The sequence below is a fragment of the Botrytis byssoidea genome (assembly GCF_014898295.1).
Source record: "Botrytis byssoidea strain MUCL 94 chromosome Unknown BBYS_001, whole genome shotgun sequence".
In the NCBI taxonomy this organism is placed as follows: Eukaryota; Fungi; Ascomycota; class Leotiomycetes; order Helotiales; family Sclerotiniaceae; genus Botrytis; species Botrytis byssoidea.
The window spans coordinates 115,696-135,371 of NW_024065842.1; the positions used below are offsets into that span (position 1 = coordinate 115,696).

At 43.5% G+C, this 19,676-nt stretch overlaps 8 protein-coding genes across 8 annotated transcripts; 5 read left to right on the forward strand and 3 right to left on the reverse strand.

The window, feature by feature from the left end:
- Positions 1–701: 701 nt before the first annotated feature.
- Positions 702–1,220, reverse strand: EAE97_000033 (uncharacterized protein; the record flags this gene model as incomplete). The annotated part of the gene is made up of 1 exon (XM_038870543.1): positions 702–1,220. The coding sequence occupies one exon, from the start codon at positions 1,218–1,220 to the stop codon at positions 702–704; it is 519 nt and encodes a 172-aa protein (XP_038737904.1).
- Positions 1,221–2,054: 834 nt separating this feature from the next.
- Positions 2,055–2,936, forward strand: EAE97_000034 (uncharacterized protein; the record flags this gene model as incomplete). The annotated part of the gene is made up of 4 exons (XM_038870544.1): positions 2,055–2,141; positions 2,199–2,251; positions 2,378–2,561; positions 2,619–2,936. 4 exons carry the CDS (start codon positions 2,055–2,057, stop codon positions 2,934–2,936), a joined length of 642 nt encoding a protein of 213 aa, XP_038737905.1.
- A 2,520-nt stretch (positions 2,937–5,456) lies between these two features.
- On the reverse strand, positions 5,457–5,897 carry EAE97_000035 (uncharacterized protein; the record flags this gene model as incomplete). Its single annotated transcript, XM_038870545.1, has 3 exons — positions 5,457–5,723; positions 5,753–5,857; positions 5,889–5,897. 3 exons carry the CDS (start codon positions 5,895–5,897, stop codon positions 5,457–5,459), a joined length of 381 nt encoding a protein of 126 aa, XP_038737906.1.
- Positions 5,898–6,232: 335 nt separating this feature from the next.
- On the reverse strand, positions 6,233–8,612 carry EAE97_000036 (uncharacterized protein; the record flags this gene model as incomplete). The annotated part of the gene is made up of 3 exons (XM_038870546.1): positions 6,233–8,423; positions 8,481–8,516; positions 8,566–8,612. 3 exons carry the CDS (start codon positions 8,610–8,612, stop codon positions 6,233–6,235), a joined length of 2,274 nt encoding a protein of 757 aa, XP_038737907.1.
- An 818-nt stretch (positions 8,613–9,430) lies between these two features.
- Positions 9,431–12,488, forward strand: EAE97_000037 (uncharacterized protein; the record flags this gene model as incomplete). Its single annotated transcript, XM_038870547.1, has 2 exons — positions 9,431–9,798; positions 9,848–12,488. The coding sequence occupies 2 exons, from the start codon at positions 9,431–9,433 to the stop codon at positions 12,486–12,488; spliced, it is 3,009 nt and encodes a 1,002-aa protein (XP_038737908.1).
- Positions 12,489–13,226: 738 nt separating this feature from the next.
- On the forward strand, positions 13,227–13,859 carry EAE97_000038 (uncharacterized protein; the record flags this gene model as incomplete). The annotated part of the gene is made up of 1 exon (XM_038870548.1): positions 13,227–13,859. The coding sequence occupies one exon, from the start codon at positions 13,227–13,229 to the stop codon at positions 13,857–13,859; it is 633 nt and encodes a 210-aa protein (XP_038737909.1).
- Positions 13,860–14,690: 831 nt separating this feature from the next.
- On the forward strand, positions 14,691–15,162 carry EAE97_000039 (uncharacterized protein; the record flags this gene model as incomplete). Its single annotated transcript, XM_038870549.1, has 3 exons — positions 14,691–14,899; positions 14,986–15,032; positions 15,125–15,162. The coding sequence occupies 3 exons, from the start codon at positions 14,691–14,693 to the stop codon at positions 15,160–15,162; spliced, it is 294 nt and encodes a 97-aa protein (XP_038737910.1).
- Positions 15,163–16,745: 1,583 nt separating this feature from the next.
- EAE97_000040 (uncharacterized protein) lies at positions 16,746–19,387 on the forward strand (the record flags this gene model as incomplete). Its single annotated transcript, XM_038870550.1, has 13 exons — positions 16,746–16,816; positions 16,876–16,967; positions 17,016–17,268; positions 17,315–17,452; positions 17,500–17,536; positions 17,586–17,747; positions 17,801–17,987; positions 18,044–18,335; positions 18,385–18,551; positions 18,618–18,778; positions 18,843–19,001; positions 19,055–19,193; positions 19,245–19,387. The coding sequence occupies 13 exons, from the start codon at positions 16,746–16,748 to the stop codon at positions 19,385–19,387; spliced, it is 2,001 nt and encodes a 666-aa protein (XP_038737911.1).
- Between the last annotated feature and the right edge of the window lie 289 nt (positions 19,388–19,676).

The window sequence follows — 19,676 nt, forward strand, 5'->3', positions numbered from 1 at the left end:
TTTGAAAATGGAAGATGATTGGTGAATATACAAATATAATTGAGCCACATTGCAAAAAGTGAATTCACCTATAAAGTTGACAAGAGATAATATTGGTATGTAATTTACAACATCCACACACATATTGACAATTAAAAGACTCATCCAGGGGTTCTCGGTGAAGAGAGTGGAGAAGAAGGACATGAACTTAAGCATTGAGGGGCTCTCATCCCGCAATACCTGTCTTAGAGTTTCCATTTCCTGACTAAAGGTAGAAGAAAACTCCTCTGTCACCCGATAGTATCAAGATGTGTAATCTTTAAAGTTCTTTTGCAAATCATTCAATGGATCAGATTTTGTTTCTGGGCTGCTTGGTGCAGTTCCAATGTCAATTTGCAGCTGCGTGCATGTCCAAGCATAGCTTGGAGAAACCATAATCCGAGTTATTTACCTTCACCACACAAATGAAGATAATTCTTAACGAGCATAAAATTATATGGGTGGTGTTTAAAGATGTTTGAGATGGGTTCTCGATGCGTCATTGCTGCTGATATTGGAGGGGATTTTGGAGATGTGCATTAATTGAAATGGAAGAACGATTGATGTTCAGGCATGAAAATAGACTAAGGATTGTGCGACTGAACGCCAAGATCTCAACTCGATAACGTTAATACCTTTTCACATATTATGAGGGGAAGTATTTCAACAACACTTGATATTAATCATACACCACGAGAGAATGACAACATGAGGAACTTTGCGTATACAAGGTCAATAACTCCCATGCAACCACTCAGATCTATTCTCAATTTAAAAGTATTTGACGCCTCATAGTAAGTCCTGTTTGGCCGCGCATCAGCTCTTCCACTTGAACAATCACCTCGAGAAGATTCGCCCTTCATTAAATCGCCCGCAGACGCCAGTTCTAAATTGAGATAGCGGATATGAGACTGCGCAGGCAATTGCGCGAGTTTACTTGACCTTCGACGACTCGTCCGCCCGATACTAATCTGATAAAACATACACTGGGTGGACAGGACAATAGGTTCAGTCAGATGCGATGAGAATATTCGAAGTCCACATCCGCAAACAAAGTCGCTGAAGTGGCGGAACTCAACTCGGGAATTGAGGAAGTAATGACTCTGTTCATCCGGCAACTGGTCAATCCCCTCCCTGTCTTTTCCGTGGCTCACAGTCGATCTGTCGAAAGCGGCCAGTGAGGATTTTCGGTAATCGGACATACACTCAAACTTGTTATATACGAAGGATACACAAGCAGCTCACCGCCACATTCACGGCATACCAGGGCAGGATATGAATGATCTCGGCGAAAGGATCGGTTGTCATTACTAGATAACCAAATCTCGCTTTGGCGCAACTTATTACAAACGGGTTGACGATGTTCCTCATACTTCAATACGAAGGATCTCAACACCATAACTAAGGGCGATAGGGGTCTCGTCTGTATATCTATATACACGTGGGTGGCACTTTAAAGATATTGATCTATTCCAAATGGCGTCCTCAGGTATACTTCTACGTGTGTAGGTGGTTAAGGTAAGTGAAAGGAAGGTATTGTCATTTCGGAATTTATATGGCTCATGCAGAAGCTCGACTTAGTCGAGATCATATTTGTATTGATGGTCGCCACACATAACCGTAACAAGACATGAGAATTGAAGTTTTGTAGAGCCGGTCTTATCGGAATTTGCTGTCACAACGTAGTGTGAAGCTTTACGCATCAATCATGTATCCATCACCGCTCAAGAAAGATCTAGAAATTCTTCAGAATTCAAAACAAAATAAAAATCAATCAAGAACATCATATAATCACTTTTTAAAATCTTCATTGCCAATTCAATTGCCTTCAGTGGAAGATTTCATGTTCCTCCGAAAATAATTAATGTTCAGGCATTAAGGCCATCACTAATAAGCGAGGGTTGAATTTCACACAAACCCTTTAGCGCCTCAAGAATATTCGTGTGGAAACTCTATCAACTTGAGAAATTTCACCGACGTCGACAACTTGTAAATTTAACCACCACCGCCAACTCCACAAATCAGCCATCGCAATCATGTCTGAAGGAGAAATCGAAGTCGAGGCCGTTTCCGGCTACCAAGTGCTCCCAAAGGAGGTCACTGAGGAGATTGGAAGCATCAAGGTACAACTCAATTAAAATTCATCGATAAATGGGAATATTGAAGCTGACAATCTGCAGCTTTTCAACAAATGGAGCTACGAGGATGTTGAGATCCGCGACATCTCTTTGACGTAAGATTACCCAATGCGAATTATATGTGGAGGAGAAAAGGATGGAATTGGAAAATATTCGACATTTATTTTGGATGAGGGGGATTATAGGAAGAGCCAAAGGCTAATGCGATATTTTTTCAACAGCGATTACATTCAAATCAGAGCCCCAGTCTACATCTCCCACTCCGCCGGTCGTTATGCGCAAAAGAGATTCAGAAAGGCCAACTGCCCAATCATTGAGCGTCTTACCAACTCCTTGATGATGAACGGTCGCAACAACGGAAAGAAGCTCATGGCTGTCCGCATTGTTGCCCACGCCTTCGAGATCGTACGTCCGACCACATTGTGACACATTTGCAAGAAATTCTAACACTCAAAATTATAGATCCACATCATGACCGACCAAAACCCAATCCAAGTTGCCGTTGATGCTATCGTCAACTGCGGTCCCCGCGAAGATTCCACCCGTATCGGATCCGCCGGTACCGTCCGTCGTCAAGCCGTCGATGTCTCCCCTCTCCGCCGTGTCAACCAGGCCATTGCTCTCCTTACCATCGGTGCCCGTGAAGCTTCATTCAGAAACGTCAAGTCCATTGCTGAGTGCTTGGCTGAAGAATTGATCAACGCTGCTAAGGGAAGCAGCAACTCCTACGCCATCAAGAAGAAGGATGAGTTGGAGCGTGTCGCCAAGAGCAATCGTTAAATGGTTATATTCGGGGATTTTCTGTGGGGTGTTTCAATTTGCATTATGGATGGATGGGCGATTGGCTGCATTTCTGTCACATAAACGGCTTTTATGAATGCAAAAGTCATGACACAACCGGAATAATGGATATATGCATTCAGTGATTTTGTGCCATCGGTTCAAGTGCACAAATTTGTATTGGGACCATGAGCCTAGGATGGCTGTGAGGGCTGATCATATGCCATCTGGTGATTCTACAGAATTTGATACCTCCAGATACAAAAGCAAATTTGATGAACAAATCCCGCACATTCCAAAGCTTCACAAGTGACATGTACGATGATTGACAGATGTTGCTAACGGATCCGTAGCCAGGCCGCTTCAGCTTTGTACGCCGAATTATGCTTTTAAGAGTCTCCCACCTGCATTCCACGCTTGTATGAGGTCTCTATGGAGTTGACTCCAAGGTTTGTATCATCCTTACAAAATTTGCCAGTAAAAGTGATACTGGATAACACTTGCTATTCGTTCTAATGTGTTTGGCGCGTAATGGTAGTTTCAACCTAGAGTTGCAGTATTTTCTAGAGCTAAAGCACCCTCACATTGAGGATATAGTAGTCTCGCTGTATCGGAACTACTACCGTTCAACTCTCGATTCCGGTTTCTCAATAATCGATGGTTGATGATTAGATCCTGCGCGAAATTCTGACATCTTGCTCGTTTCGATCGGCAGGGTTCATGGATTGCTGAGGAAAATGGGTAGACTGTTGGTTGAATTATACGGATGGGATGTATGTAAAGAGGTAGGCACTTTTATTGAAGTGGGTGGTTGGGGTAAGGTGGTCCAGTGGGTGCTGGGAATCTTGACATTATCTATAATGTTGTTAACCCACCAGCGAACTCATTCGCGATCCTGCACGAATAATCAGAGTAATATTTTACATTCCCACGCAGTGCGGCGAGTAGTTATTGATCGCTCACATATTGATTCATGATATTAAAATGAACCACTCCATCTACCTTCCTTCCCTCTCCCTCCCCTGCACATTGTTTAAATCACTTGTATACATCGTATTTCATTCCCAACACCGCACACATAACATCAACCCTTTCCCCATTCCAGTCATAAGATGTGGCGAAACTCTAGCAAGATTTGGAGTAGGAAGTGTGTCAATATTACAGGAAATACTGTCTAAAATGATAGACCTCCAACATCTAAGATTAATGTTAAGAATGGTACTTGCATCGCTCAATACACGACACGGGCGATAAAATGAATTATCTCGGGTTCTTAAAGAGACGCAACAGGTATCCGGGAAATTTTGGGAAGAGGGATGGGGAGTAGACTTCGTGGGTTTATACCAGGTGGGTTATTTTTGTGTATGAATAACTATTTGCATTGAATGTCTGCTTAGGAGTGCTCTTCGTATCCTGATATCCTCGTGCAATTTTCCGACTTTCTGAGAGCTGTAAATATCTTCTTGTGTCAGTGATCTAAGACCATATTTGTATTGCATGTCCAATTCAATATCAAAACTATTCATCTGTATGGGATATCAGTGACTATCATGTGATTAATCATAAAGGCCATACAGTTTCATACGTTGCCTGTTATGCTCGTTACTACACTTCCAGGGTAAAGACTAAACTTTTGAAATGGCAACCTTGAGAGGGGAGGTTTGAAAGAATTAAGTCGAAGCTGGTTCGTTCCCGAGATTGAACATATGATACAGTCATGCTCTGTACGAATTGACTACGTAAAGGATAGGAGGGAAAGAGTAATGTGAGGATATCGAGGAAGGAAGATGGACTGGGAATTTGAGCGAGATTGTGAGCAATGATATGGTTGTATATCTGTCTGTTTGATAGAGCGAATTAATAAAATGCTCGGGTATAACACACATGATCCGATTTTAGCATGAATTGCTAAGGGATAATAGCAAAGAACACTCAGTAATCTGAATCCGTATATCAGGAATCTACAACTTGAAATTATCGTTCAAATTGATTGTACATAAGTGATGGATATAGATGATGAACTAAGGGGCTTAATGAGATTTAGATAACGAGAGAGAATTGGAATAGGAGGATAGAGAGTGTGTTATTGGTTTAATTTGCTAAGAGAAGTTTGGATGGGTTTTAGTGGTTTGAGATGAGATGTCTTCATACCTTTTCCTCGGGCGAGAACGAGAACTGTATGAACGATGTTATTCAGAAGAGCGATATGTTTACTAGAAGGGGTGTTGAACGACTGCAAAATTTGATAGATACAAAGTTGTGTAAGCCACCGAATGTTTATTGTCAAGTTTTTTTTTTCTTTCAGCTTTTCCAGAAATAATTTTGATATCACGTCCTGTATATCTATTGATCAGCTGTAGTCGATAGAAGCAAATAGCTATCTATGTCTTAGCTGAAACAAGCAGCGTACTGAAAAAATGCAATCCACTATTCTACTCGACAAGTCCGAATGAGAACATCTAGAATGTGGTGAATATCTGTCATGATTTCTTCAACCCTTATGACAAGGAATACAAGCAGTTAGAGAAGGAAATTCCATTGCATTCGAGGGAAAGCTATCCGAGGTTCTTCAGGCTCGTCGGAGTCTATGAAATCTTGTGCGGCAAAAGAGTGTCTTTCCGGCAAGAAGATAGAGGCAGGCAGATCCAAATCGGGCTCAGGTTTTACGAAATTCGAGACGGTATAGGATTTTTTTGAGGTTGGATTAGGAGTAGGTAAATTTAATTCGAATCCAGCTTCGAGAGAGTCCTTTTCTGGAATACATTCGAAACACAGATCCTCAAAAGTCTATATAATTCGGTTGTACATTCATGCACTGCTCCGACGTAGATATCCTCATGGGGGCCTGAAGAAAAATTATCTTTCAAAAGTCCTTGGAGTGGGAGTTGTTTTGAAGGATGGCCGGGAAACAGAAGGGAGACCTTCACAACGTAGTTAAAAGGATGCAATCACCTCGATCATCTTTCAAAATAATTGATTGGACTAATGTGCATCTGGAGGTCATCCGTGAAAGCATTCATGCTAGAAGAAAGACCCTTTTCCTCGAGCACTTTGCACGCATGTAGACGAAATGAGGATGACGAAAACACCCTTTGTATACAAATTATGTTGTAGCCTGATGCTCATGTCGACTTTGACAGAACTAGGAAATGCATGGATGTTATAAGTTTCGCTCAAAATTCACAGGGTTATCATTATTAATGCAGAAGTTTAGGGAGTTGACTGAAGTCCACGATACTGCAGCTTGACGAAGCTGCATAATTTGCTTTTGATTAATTTGTAATACGAGCAATAAATTAACATCCGATGTTTCCTCTCTTTCCACCTCTCTTAGTTCTGTCAATATGCCCTTTAAGCACCCTCCTAGTCTGTTGCAAACTTCTCTTTTGCTTACTCTTAGCCTTGCCCAACGTCATCATGAAATTCTTCTTTCGAGATTTCTCTTGATTGGTAGTACTCTTGCCCTCGGCATCCTTCTTCGACCTCCTAATAGCTTTGGTAGACTTATGCTCGCTACGCTCACCCTTTCCTTCCCTAGCCATTGCTATCTTCTCTTCTCTTGTATTCTTTTGTAACTTCGAGAAACCTTCAATTTGATCAGCTGTCAAGGCATCATCTGCATGTCTTGCAGCTGCGTCCTTCATCCGTTGAGATTGTGTCCTTCCTCCCATCGCCTTGTTTACACTAGCCTCAAGACGGAGCTCTTGAAGCTTTGCAAGATCGGCTGGAGTGAGAATTTTGGTGGTTGCATATGTGGAGATCTTCTGTTCAAGGGCCTTGTCGGTAGCCTCCTTCGCGGCATCTTCTGTTGATAATTCGGTGCCGTCCGCTGACTTTTCGGTAGCTTTGACTTCGAGCTTCGCCTTCTTCGCGGCTGGCTTCTCATCTTCACTATCACTGATCTCAATTTCGCCGTCGCTCTCGACGTTGATCCAACCATCCTCATCACTATCAGCATCAGATTCAACATCCCAAGCATTCCAATCTTCCTCATCATCCTCTTCTTCATCCGTGCCCAATTCTTCTGGCAATCCACGTTCAACTCGTTTCCTTTTCCTTTCGTCTTCCTTCCACTGCTCAAGTAACTCGATACCTTCGATACCGCCGGCTTCTTCCTCACCAAAACGTCTTTCTTTGATTAATCCGGTCTTGAGACCCATTGTCGCTGTCTTTCCTCTGTCTCTCTTCTTCAACATATCAGCTCCGACCTCACGATACAAGGACAACAATCCTTTTGCTGCCATCATCGTTCCCTTGTCTTTACTTTTTCTGTACATGATAAGATCTTGCAGGAGTGTATCATTCATAGCTAATGGTTGTCGTACGCAAATCTCTCGAATAGCATTAAGTCCGGAAGCAGCGACCTCCGAGGCAGAAGCTTCAGAGACGAACTCATTGGCAATCTTCTGTACCAAAGGCTCCAAAGCATCGGGTGGAACAAGATTATGCGTTGCTTGAGCTAGAGATGCCAAAAATGAAGTTACAGATGGTTGTCGTGGTGTGAGGTACTTGGTAAAGTACGAGTATAATGAAATTACAGTAAGCTTGTGCAAGCCAACAAGTCGCGAAACCAATTGTAGGACAATCAGTTTTTGTTCAAGGTTGAGTTTCGACTTCGAGTTCTGAAGGTGTTTTGAAAACAGGGTTTCGGCGAAACCTTGGGGATCATGCAAGAGATGCAGGGCGGAGAAATTCAGTGGATGGGGTGCTTTGCTCTTCTTTTCCTTCCTTCGTACCTTTTCGACGGCCTTCTCCAACGTTTTCGTCTTCTTCTTTGTTTTTTTGTTGATACCAACTTGATGCTTCAGCTTACCAATATCAATGGCTTCTTCGTCACTGCTTTCATCCTCCATTTCTTCTCTTTCCTTGTCACCTCCCAAGAAAAACCGTACTCCACCGCCAATAACCTTCTCATTATCTGACAAACTAGCTTCCTTCATAATCTCAACAGCTTTCGCATCTGTCCAGATCTGTCGTTTCCACAATTCTCTCGTAATTTTGACAGCCCAGATTCCTTTGGAAGATGTTCGGTCGGAGGTGAGCAGATTGAACAGTGCTGTCTGCATTGTTCGATTGAGACGATGATTTATGCTCTTCGAGTTCGAAGTTCGTAGGTCTGACAGGATCTTCTGGAATAGTAGTGTTCGGAGTGTTTTACTAGGCGTAGCTACCAATATTGGAAACAATGTATTGAGAAGGTTGGCCGAATCAATTACTTCCTTTCGTCGCAATAGTACCAAACTACCAACGATCTTCTCACGCAATTCGCTTTCAAGTTCGGCATGGTGTAAAGTTAAAATCTGCTTGAGATCCTCTGGGAACTCTGCGGTATCTTCTGGGAAACAGTCTGAACAATGTGCGACGAAATCGATGAGGTCGTGGAATGATACGATGCCGCCGGATGTCGCAGTGGAAGGAGAAGACATAAAAATATCTCTTTGTGCTTGGTACTGTCCATATTGATTTAGGAAATCTTCTGCGTATGATCTGGTACAATTGTCAGATGATACTTCCATTACTCAGTGTAGAAGACATGTAACTTACTTTGGATCTCTTCGAATCTTGTATTGTAAATTTGGACTATAGAGGTCAGCAATGATCAGTAGAAATGTACCAATTGAACTCTTACAGATCCGCATCAACCTTCTCCAAAGCACCAACTCTCTTTTTACCCATAACGTCGGTTGGATGCTGTCCGATTTTTGAGTGTTCGAATCTGCCTTCTCACTGAATTTCACATGGGTAAGATAATTTTTTTCGTTATCATTATCTTAGCGCCAGTCGCTTAAGCAACCAGCGCTATCAAGACGGCGTGTGAGTATTGATTAGTAAGGTGTTTGAATATGAAATAACTGAGGATGGCAAACTCTTCAACTACATGCCTTTCTATTGGTTCACATATTTGCCAACTCACGCTCGCCCAAGAAGTTTATATCATTAATCACAGCGACGACGTGGAATTAATCCATGATGGTTCATCTAACGTTATCAAATAACATCCAAGTGGCTACCACACCTCGTATATATTCAGTTAGCGGCCGCATCAACGCGGAGCACGTAGCTAACAATGACTGCATCGATCCCCAATATTATCATGAGCCTCAGCTCGCGTCAACAATCTGAGACCTAAAGAATTTGCAAGATGGCCCCCAAAATATCTCATTGGGTGCCGACGCCAGTCTTCAGCTTCTAATGGTACCACATAAGTTCGTGGTGGGTCTTCGGAATCATTCTTTGCTACGACTACTGCGAGTAATTTCAGGATTTTTCTGACGGTGATATCACGGTTCGTTTGAAAGGATCAGGTTTTGGTGAAGCCGTTGTTCAGCCATTATCGCGCCCAAATACTATATAACTCCTACCCAGTGGCAGGTGATCGAAGAGCCATAAGTCAATGCAAACCTACCCCTCTTCGTTCTCTTCATGCCTCCCTTCATCTACCCTTATCAGTGGTAATGAATTCGCCCACAGATTGTCCATTTATTTCTGCGAAAATGTCTGATGCAGATCCATATATCCTAACAAAGCTCTCTGAGCATGTGTCACAACACCTGAACAAATCACTTGATCAAGCCGTGGAGAATCTATCTTTGAGACTCCAGGACACGGCTAAAGATGCTATCGCTGATACTAGAGAAATCAATACCATTATTGACCAGGCGGTTAGAGAAGCCGTTGAGAAGGCATTCGAGAAGTCTGTGGTAACGGAAGTTGAGCCTTCTTCGGTACAATCAGAGTTTAAATTCTCACCTCCCCGAAATTCTAATTTCGTGGGCCGCTCTTCAACTCTGGCAAAACTACTCAGCCTATGGAAACCAGATCAAAAGAGTCGATTGGCAGTAGTTGGACTTGGAGGAATAGGGTATGTGATTTACCCTCAATAGTTTCAATGCCAAAACTCACATCCACAGGAAAACCGAGCTTATTACTGAGCTTGTCTACCAAATTAGAGAAGCATCACCCGCATCAATATATTGGTTTGGGCCTGGAAACTTGCTTGCACCTTCTGTCGATGGACATGAACCATTAGAAAATTGGCTACGGCCTGGACGAGACTCCGCAAGTTTGTTGGTTGTTGATGCCGGTGATAATTTTGATTTTCTGCTGCAGCAAGCTGAGCATGGTAGACTGATTGACAGGCTGCAAAGGTTCGAAGGTGCCATCATACTCATTACAAGGACCAAATCGAACGGGTGTCTCTTAAGTGGCCCCCACAATATCTTTGAAGTGGGATGTCTCGAGCTCGAACCAACAATGTGTTTATTACGAGACAGGTTGACCGTTGACCTATTCGATAATTCGACTGACGAGCAACTTCGCGAAATCGCCCTTCTTGTTAATTGTCTACCAAGAGCCATTGTCCAGGTCTCAAACTTACTCAACGATACCTCGATGAAACTGTCGCAATTCATCTCCATATACCGGACAAATGATCAGTTCAAACTACGACTGCTGAGTTCGGTAGCTCCGCTCTTTACAATATCGGAAGAAGAATCTGTTATTGGAAATGGCGTCATGAATGCTAGAAAATTTCGATTAACTTACCCTATGGCAGCTCGTATTCTTCATCATCTATATTATCTTGGCGGAAATGCAGTACCACGCTCTATCATCTGCTCGTTGGTTGATCCTCTTGATCTCATTGTCGTAATGTGCATCTTGAAGGGGAATTTCCTCGTCACAGAGGACGATACTAGCGAGACATACAGCATGCATCCCTTGGCCTTCTTGTCGCTTAAGAAGGTAATTACCAGCGAAAGATCAGAAGCAGAAGAAGTTGAGATCGAGCAAGAGCTGGAATGGTACACACAAGCAGTTGTTGCCTTTGGGAATCATTACCCTGACTCGAATAGCAAGGATCGAGAATGGTGGAAGAAATGCTTCGAACGGTTCCTTGGTGATGGAAGCAAGAACAGTGATTCTGTACGAATTGCGCTGGCTTTGGTCTACAACAAAGAATCCAAACATCTTGTTCGCATGGGCCTCTACAATGATGCTTTGAAGATGGCAACACACGCAGTTGATACTTTACCCGAGGCAATACCACACGAGCATCTTAATGTGCTTCAACATCATCTTTCGCTACTCGACCTACTAGCCAAGTATGGAGAGCTTAGAGATGCTTTGCAGACGTATACCGAAGAACAGCCAGATGAGTTGTGGAAGAAACGCGTTGAAGGCATCCTGTACCTATCAGAAGGTACCAACAAATCTGATGTCGTTGACATTTTCCGCCAGATTCGCCGTACAAAAGAGTCCATGAATGCTCCGGAAAGTGATTTATGTACCAGCATTGACGACTATGGGGCGGCCCTGATGCTGATTGGCAATTACCAAGCTGCTGAAATAGAATTTTCGACAGCTTTTAGGAAAAGGGCAACATTTTTAGGAACCAATCATCCCGACACTCTCATCAGTTGCCAACACCTTGCAAATGTACTGCACAAGTCTGGCAGGTTTAATGATGCCCTTAGATTTGTGGAAGGTGCCATACGTGGAAGCCAGATGTCTCAAGGCGACGAGCATCCTCAAACTCAATACATCAAAAGTCTTAAAGCACGGATTCTACTGTCCAAAGCCGTTTCATCGTCTGATTACAATGAAGTCGAATCTCTTCTTACCAATGCTGCCGACGTTCTCACTACTCACCTATCTGACTCTCATCCTCTGGTTTTGACTTGCAGGAGCAACATTGCACTAGTGATGCTAGCACAAGGGAGATATGATGAAGCTTTAACCATGAACCGTGCTGTTTTGACCGCAAGAGAACATGGTCCATGGTTAGATCGTGAGCGGCACCCGGACATACTGACAAGTCGACACCAGATTGCAGAATGTCTGAGGCTCAAAGAAGGATGTCATGCTGCTCAGAGTTTGAGTTCCCAAGTTCTGGTTGATAGAACGCAAATATACACCGAAGGAACTTTCGAAAGCGATGACTTTCATCCCGAGCAGCTCACGAGTCTCCACCTCCAAGCTCTCATCCTTGCTGGCCTTGGTCAACATAGCGGAGCTCTCCATAAAATGGATCTTGTGTTGATTGGTAGGAAACGCGTTCTCGGAGAGTCACATCCGGATTATCTTAATAGTCTCACCTGCCGAGGTGAAATCATACGTGGGCAGCTCCCCCTTGAACAAGGGCGGGAGGAGATGTTGGACACTATCGACGCGCTTCATGGAAAAGCTTTGGAGGGCCTTACTCGAGTATTTGGTTCTCAGCATCACTGGACACTTCAGTGCCTATCTTACATGGCAGCTGCAAAGCGTGAACGCGGCGATGCTTTGAGTTACACCGAGGCCGCTGGGCTGTATCGTCATATCTCGCGAGCTTATGAGGGAAACATGGGTGACCTCCACCCTGAAACTGTCAGGGCGAAAGCCCATCTCGCTGAAGTGATGCATCTTTTGGGAAACCGTCCTGAAGAAGCCAAAAAGGTCTTCAGAGAGGCTTGCGCTGGACTTGCGAAGGTATTTGGATCAGATGCCCATGCTACTATCACCGCGTATAGAGGGTATGAAAAGTTTGCTAAGGATCTTTCTGATCCGGTCTAAGGCTTTTAGAGGGTAACGATGAAATTATTTTGGAAACAGCATGACCAAGGATTATCAGGAAATACAAACGTGAGAGTACATGTACGGGAAGGGTAACCCAGCATAAACGGCGTTCGAGTAGACGTTATAATGGATGGATAGATATTTTTGATGGAGCTGTTTATTGATCCTTGTTCTCTCCTTGCTGGCTCAAATAGCAGGAGTAATCTGCAGAAGCCTCATCGAAGGCTGGAGTTCATGCACGAATTTGATAAATTTTCTTGTTGTTACGTCTATTGTTATTTTTGTACAAATCATAGAGTCCATCCGGAGAGCACAGAGTGGCTTCAGATGTCTGATATCGAATCATTCATACACGCGATCAAGTATTGTCCGTTGATGTTGCAAGATGCAATGATTGTATGTTTCGAACTTACCACTGTTAGCCTTTACAGTTCAGCCTATTTGCGTTCCCGGAATGTATGCCAGCAAACACTCACACAAACGGGTCTTTGTGCTACGCGAATCCAACCCAAGACGCCACGTTCTATTTTAAATTCAATGGCCAATCATTTTTAGGGCCTTACTTGTAGATTTCTCCATCATCTCCATTATGTTGTATTTCATATCTGGAGCATGTTTGCTTGATTTCCTATCCTCAATTCAATTGATCCTTTTTCTTTTTGCATAGCTGGCGCGATTTTTATTATGTTTAATTGAAGCTTTCAAGTTCTCCCTGGTGGAATTCGTTCTGTCAATATGGCTCCAATAGACTTTTCCATTTTATCCTCCCGTTCGTTTCCAAACAAAGTCGCCAATTCCACATCCCCAATTATAAAACTTGTTACCCAATCTTCTGCCGCATTCTCTGCCTACACTCCTTCTCCTACCCCACTTCTCACTTCCTCAACACTGCCTCTAGAATCTCCAATCCTGACTGCGCTCCCCGATCTATTGCGTGAACAATTCTCCACTATCATAGTTGATGCTCCCACCACTACTTATACGTCCTATATCGAACTCAACGATAATGCATTTGCTTCTGAACCCGCTTCTCTCCCTGATTCGACTCCCATCAGTGATTCATATGCAGTGGAGACGCAGGCACCTCAGCCCAATAATAGCGGTAGAGATATCGGAATAGTCATTGGTTGTATCATTGGGATATTGATTCTAGGATTGATAGGTTGGGTTTACATGATGAAGGCGAAACGCAGTCAGAGGAAGAGGAGAAAAGGGAAGGGAAAGGAGAAGGAGATTGTGAAAGAAACGGTGAAGTTCAAAGTAAAGGTAAACAAGAGGAAGCATAGGAAACATAAGAAGCATAGAAAAACGGAAGCGAAAACAGCAAGGGTCTCTGGAGGTGAAGCACCGGCTGCCGGAGGTGCTTAGAGGGGATGCGTAGGAATAACTCTTTTCTACGGAAGTTAGTTTGGCGAACTGGGCTGCATAAGCTCAATGGTTGAGCTACCGTTGAGCAACAAAAAGTGTGAATTAGGCACGAGCAAGCTCAATGGAAGTTTAAATAATAACCTGGAATCAAATTGGAGATTGGAAAAGACCGCGACTGAACGCTGGTTAGTTCGAATGGGCAGGGTACGGAATGATCGGGAACTTTGCAGCGCCAAATGATCAACCAGACGAATGAATTTTTCGATATATCAACAATGCATAAACCAGACTTGGATCTAGACCAATTGAGCTGCCTCGTTCATTACCAATTGTAGTCAGAAAAAAATCCAAGAAAGGACATACTTCACATTCCGCGCTACTGCATGATGTTGCACTAGACACTCGGCTTGCCATATCAGGAGATATGCCAAGAAATTGTTGCTATACGTGCCGGGGTAAAGGGTCTTTCAGGGATCGCATGTAGAATTAAGCTTTGCTGGGCGTGGCAGTGTTGAGCCTTAACCTTAAAGGACATGTGGTAAGAAATGTGCTAGGGGTTGCTTTGACGCACGAAAGGTCATTGTACAACGCGTGAACAGCTATCTATCAAATGAACAATCGCTCAGACAGTGGCTACTTCTCTCCAAGGTCTTTTGGTAACATTTTCCAAAAGGCTGTCAAAGAGTGTTTGAATAGTTCCCCTCGAATTGAACAACTCTAGAACAATGAACGTTATAGCATACAAGAAGGGACTTCCGCTTCAACGGTAAGATCATAGTCTCAACCAAGCATTCAAACACCCAGATAGAGAAAAATCGATCAACTAACGCCATGAATCATCACCAACGCCGAAAACATCACTCATCCCGCCGTCGCGAGAGTGAGAGGAGAGAGGCACGAGATCGATGGTCGCATGCCGATCCAAACCACCCGGTCGAACTCGGCGAGATCCGCAAGGAACAAGGTCACACTCCACAATGCCGTGAGGTGAGACCACGCAGGAGAAGAGAGGAAGAACCTTCAGGTTGTTGTAACATCATGTGAAGAATCACGTGAATGATGGAGTGAGGGGTTAATTGCCAAGCAAAGCAGTAGAGTAAGTTGAGAAACAAGTTGACTTTTTCAGGCGTAATTCTCTTCGAAAGTCCTCCGCAAATGATCAACAGCATCTAAGTAAGTAAGTTTGAAACCCATTTGACTTGTGCGAGCGTTCATGATTCCAAATAAAATAAATTTCCATGAAGATTAAAAGTAATATTCTATAGTCCCTCAAAATGTGCAAATGATCGAAACCCAAGAATAGTTAGGGAACTTCCAGTAAATCACTTGACCTGCTTTGCATTCCAAACATTACAATTAAGTGAACTTAACACAAAAGAATCTATGGGTGTACTCCAATTCTACAACCCTAATTGAGCTATAATACCATGGAATATAAGCGAGGAAAGTACCCACACCCCAATGTATGTTTCAAATTAGTCCGGGAAACCTATCTCTTTTGGGTGCTCAAAACCTTGAGGGAGGAATGCCGACCTTGGCACTACAAGTATCAATCCATGAATGAAGTCAGAGATGAAAAGCGATCTCAGAGATCCAATAATCTCGAGTGAGCACAATGATTAGATTTCTCTACATCGCTCGCAGGTAGCGTTTCATTCATGCCCAGAGCTCCTACACCACTAGTATTTGCTCGTAGTCTAGACCGTGGAGTTCCAGAAAACGTTGAAGTCGGATAGAGTTCTGACTTGACGCGTCTTCGCATGAGTGGTCTTCCTGATACGACTAGGAAAGACCGAATTAGCAATCTGACCCTTGAACCTACAAAAGCCATCGATCCAAAGTGCAGCCTATTTTCATGTTATGCCGTTCGATCCAGTGATAGAGAAGTTTGGCATGAGATCCGGGGTACAGTAGTGGTGGAAAAATGCCCGACTAAAAGCGGCATTGACCCCGCAACACGCTAGATGAGTATCTTCGTATAATCTTACCGAAGCCTTTCAACAACCTTTTTCTTGAATCCTTGACTACATCCCGCTCAACGAACACTTTGAGCACTTCGATGCACCTTGTAAATAGTATCCTGCAAGGCTTGTCAAAAACAGCTTGAAGTTGAAGAACTATCGACGATTAATGGGAGGTGCACGGTATTGAGGGGGAAAGGGAGGACGGAAATAGCTCGGTGATTAACGACGGTCTTTCGTTTGCTAGTAACATGTTCATCAACTTGGCAGAAGTCTGCAGTGCATTGGAAACCAAGAACATAAGCTGTGTCACGTTCAGATTATGGTATAACTCAATTGGCTTCTCTTTTCACTCCAGGTACTTGATTGGAACTCTAAATATTGCCCGCATACGATATGTGAACTCGGACTGCGGGGTAAACTTAAAGTGTTTTGATTACGACGGCAGATCGCATTTCCCCGCGTCGACCACGTCTCCTAGATTTTGAATGTTTTACTCGAATGCCCGATGATGTCCTACTCTCCTTGTGCTTGACTGTGAGGGCGTATTCAAGCTGCACCTCTAACTCGCGCATCAATCACAATTGACGTCCATCAAGCGGGCATCGTCATGGTAAGACAAGAAGAGGGGTAGCGACGTTGACTACGGCTTAGTTGCTCTTGTCTTACTGCTCCCTCTGTTCAGGGACCTTCAGGAGGCCAATGGTCACCGATTGAGTATGCCATGGTACCACATACAAGGCGGAGATGTAGCTGACGCTACACGAAGCCTCTAATTTCGTTAATCCGGGTATCCGGAGCCAGGGGTATAAGAAGTTGGGGGTAGAAAAGGCTGCGTGTTTCTTCATCTCTGTGGCATGCTTTACCAGCTTTAAAAGTTGCAAGTAATACACAACATTGACAAACTTTGAATAAGGCAGTGACAATGACGATCCCAGATGAGTTCGATATCATCGTCTGTGGTGGTGGAAGCACCGGTTGTGTGATTGCTGGCAGGTATGTCGATATCATTCCAGATATATATGCTCATTAGCTCGATACTGAATGGTCTGCAGACTTGCAAATCTCGACCACAATCTCCAAGTTCTCCTCATTGAAGCTGGAGAGAGTAATCTCAACAATCCATGGGTATTTCGACCTGGAATCTGTAAGAATTATGCTATATCCCTTCAACTGCATTAGCTAACAGCTATAGACCCCAAAAACATGAAACTCGACAGTAAGACAGCATCATTCTACTATTCTCGACCTTCAGAATGGCTCGCCGGTCGCAAAGCTGTTGTCCCATGTGCACATATACTCGGCGGAGGGTCCTCTATAAACTTCATGATGTACACACGGGCGTCTGCTTCCGACTATGACGACTTCCAAGCCAAGGGATGGTCTACGAAAGAACTCATTCCTTTGATGAGAAAACATGAAACATACCAGCGGGCATGCAACAACAGGTTGGTGGATGTACCTTCTGCCAGTTCACATCTCTGACCCTTTCAGGAACCTTCACGGCTTTGATGGACCCATTAAAGTATCGTTTGGAAACTACACCTATCCAATTACTCACGACTTTCTACGTGCTGCCGAATCTCAAGGCATCCCAACAACTGATGACTTACAAGACCTGGTCACTGCACAGTAAGTCCCATTCGCATTACCTTGTTCCACACTTACGAATATATCAGTGGTGCCGAACACTGGCTGAAGTGGATTAACCGAGATGTAAGTACACCTTTCTGAAGCGGAATCATAAATCTCACATCATGTCAAGACAGGTCGACGTAGCGACGCTGCCCATGCCTACATTCATTCCACTAGATCCGTACACTCAAACCTTCACCTTATGTGTAACACCAAAGTAGATAAGATTATCATCGAGAATGGTCGAGCTGTCGGTGTTAAAACAGTGCCAACAAAGCCTCTCCACCCAAATGTAAGTTATTCTGTAGCAATTGATCGAAACTTTCTGACACTAAATTCCAATAGCAACGTTCACGCACTTTCCGTGCACGAGAGCAAATTGTTGTATCAGGTGGCACGCTTTCATCACCCTTGATTCTGCAAAGAAGTGGTGTCGGAGACCCAAAGAAATTGGAAAAGGTTGGTGTCAAGCCGGTTGTTGATCTACCTGGTGTTGGTCAGAACTTCCAGGATCATTATTTGACATTCTCTGGTATTAATTATTCCCTAAATTCTACATTGCTATACACACATGCTAATACTTAGCAGTCTACCGTGCTAAGCCCGGAACCGAAAGTTTTGATGATTTTGCCAGAGGTGTCCCGGAAGTTCAAAAGGCAGTGTTTGATGAGTGGAATCTCAAGGGTACTGGCCCACTTGCGACGAACGGTATTGATGCCGGTGTCAAAATTCGCCCAACTGAGGAGGAATTAAAAGAGATGGACAGTTGGCCAACACCTCATTTCAGATCGGGTTGGGACAGCTACTTCAAGAACAAGCCTGACAAGCCAGTTATGCATTACTCGATCATCTCTGGCTGGTTTGGTGATCACATGTTGATGTAAGATATTAACGCTAGATCTCACGAGAACAGACTAATTAATTATCAGGCCACCTGGAAACTTTTTTACCATGTTCCACTTCCTCGAATATCCATTCTCTCGTGGTGAAACTCACATCGTTTCTCCTGATCCATACGAGGCACCGGACTTTGATGCTGGCTTCATGAATGATGAAAGAGATATGGCACCAATGGTTTGGGGTTACATCAAATCTCGTAAGTCTTTCTCCTTTATTACAGTGGTCCATTACGACGGAGCTCTATACTAATGATCTAATACAGGTGAAACTGCCCGTCGTATGGACGCTTATGCAGGAGAAGTACAGAATATGCATCCATTCTACGCATATGACTCACCAGCTAGGGCCAAAGACATGGACTTGTTGACAACTAAGTCGTATGCTCTCCCAGGCAATATTACCGCGGGTATTCAACATGGTTCTGTAAGTTCTATCTCGTATACTCAATATTTATGGTTCTAGATCTTCGAAAGCTGACGAGAAATAGTGGGCAATGCCTGTGGAACCAGGAAAGCCACCACAAATTTCATACCTCAACAGCAATCAACGAGATCTACAGGAGGATCTCAAGTACAGCACTAAAGATATTGAGCATATCGAAGAATGGGTAAAGAGACATGTAGAGACTACTTGGCATTCTCTCGGTGTAAGTTACAACCCATCAAATGTTATATGAATATTCACCTAACCTAAATCTAGACATGTTCTATGGCCCCCCGCGAAGGAAACTCCATTGTAAAACATGGTGTTCTTGATGAACGTCTGAATGTCCATGGTGTCAAGGGTCTTAAGGTCGCAGATCTTTCTATCTGCCCCGATAATGTTGGATGCAACACCTGTATGTTTTTCTATCCAAACAAACAAATGAACATCAACTAACTGGCGACAGTCTCAACTGCTCTTCTCATCGGCGAGAAATGCTCTATGCTAGTCGCCGAAGATCTCGGTTATAGTGGTAAGGCACTCGACATGAAAGTACCTAACTACCATGCTCCGGGTGAGCTGAGTGCTATTGCTACTTCTCGTCTTTAATTTCGCTTTTTGATGGATATGTGAATATGAGGGATCGCTTACGAATTTCAACTGTTCTTCTTATTAATGCCACTCATTCAATGTCAATAGCGTCTAGGGTTGTTATTTGTCATTATATGCTAGTGTAGTTACGATTTAATGAATATCTGGATTTCTAATGAAAATCTCAGTCTCAAAGTTTCCTAACATGTTATTTCATCAATTCAAACTCATTATATTTACTATTGATCACTATTTACAGCTGAATCAGCTGTGATGGTGCTCTGGCAATAGTCCATGAACATGGATC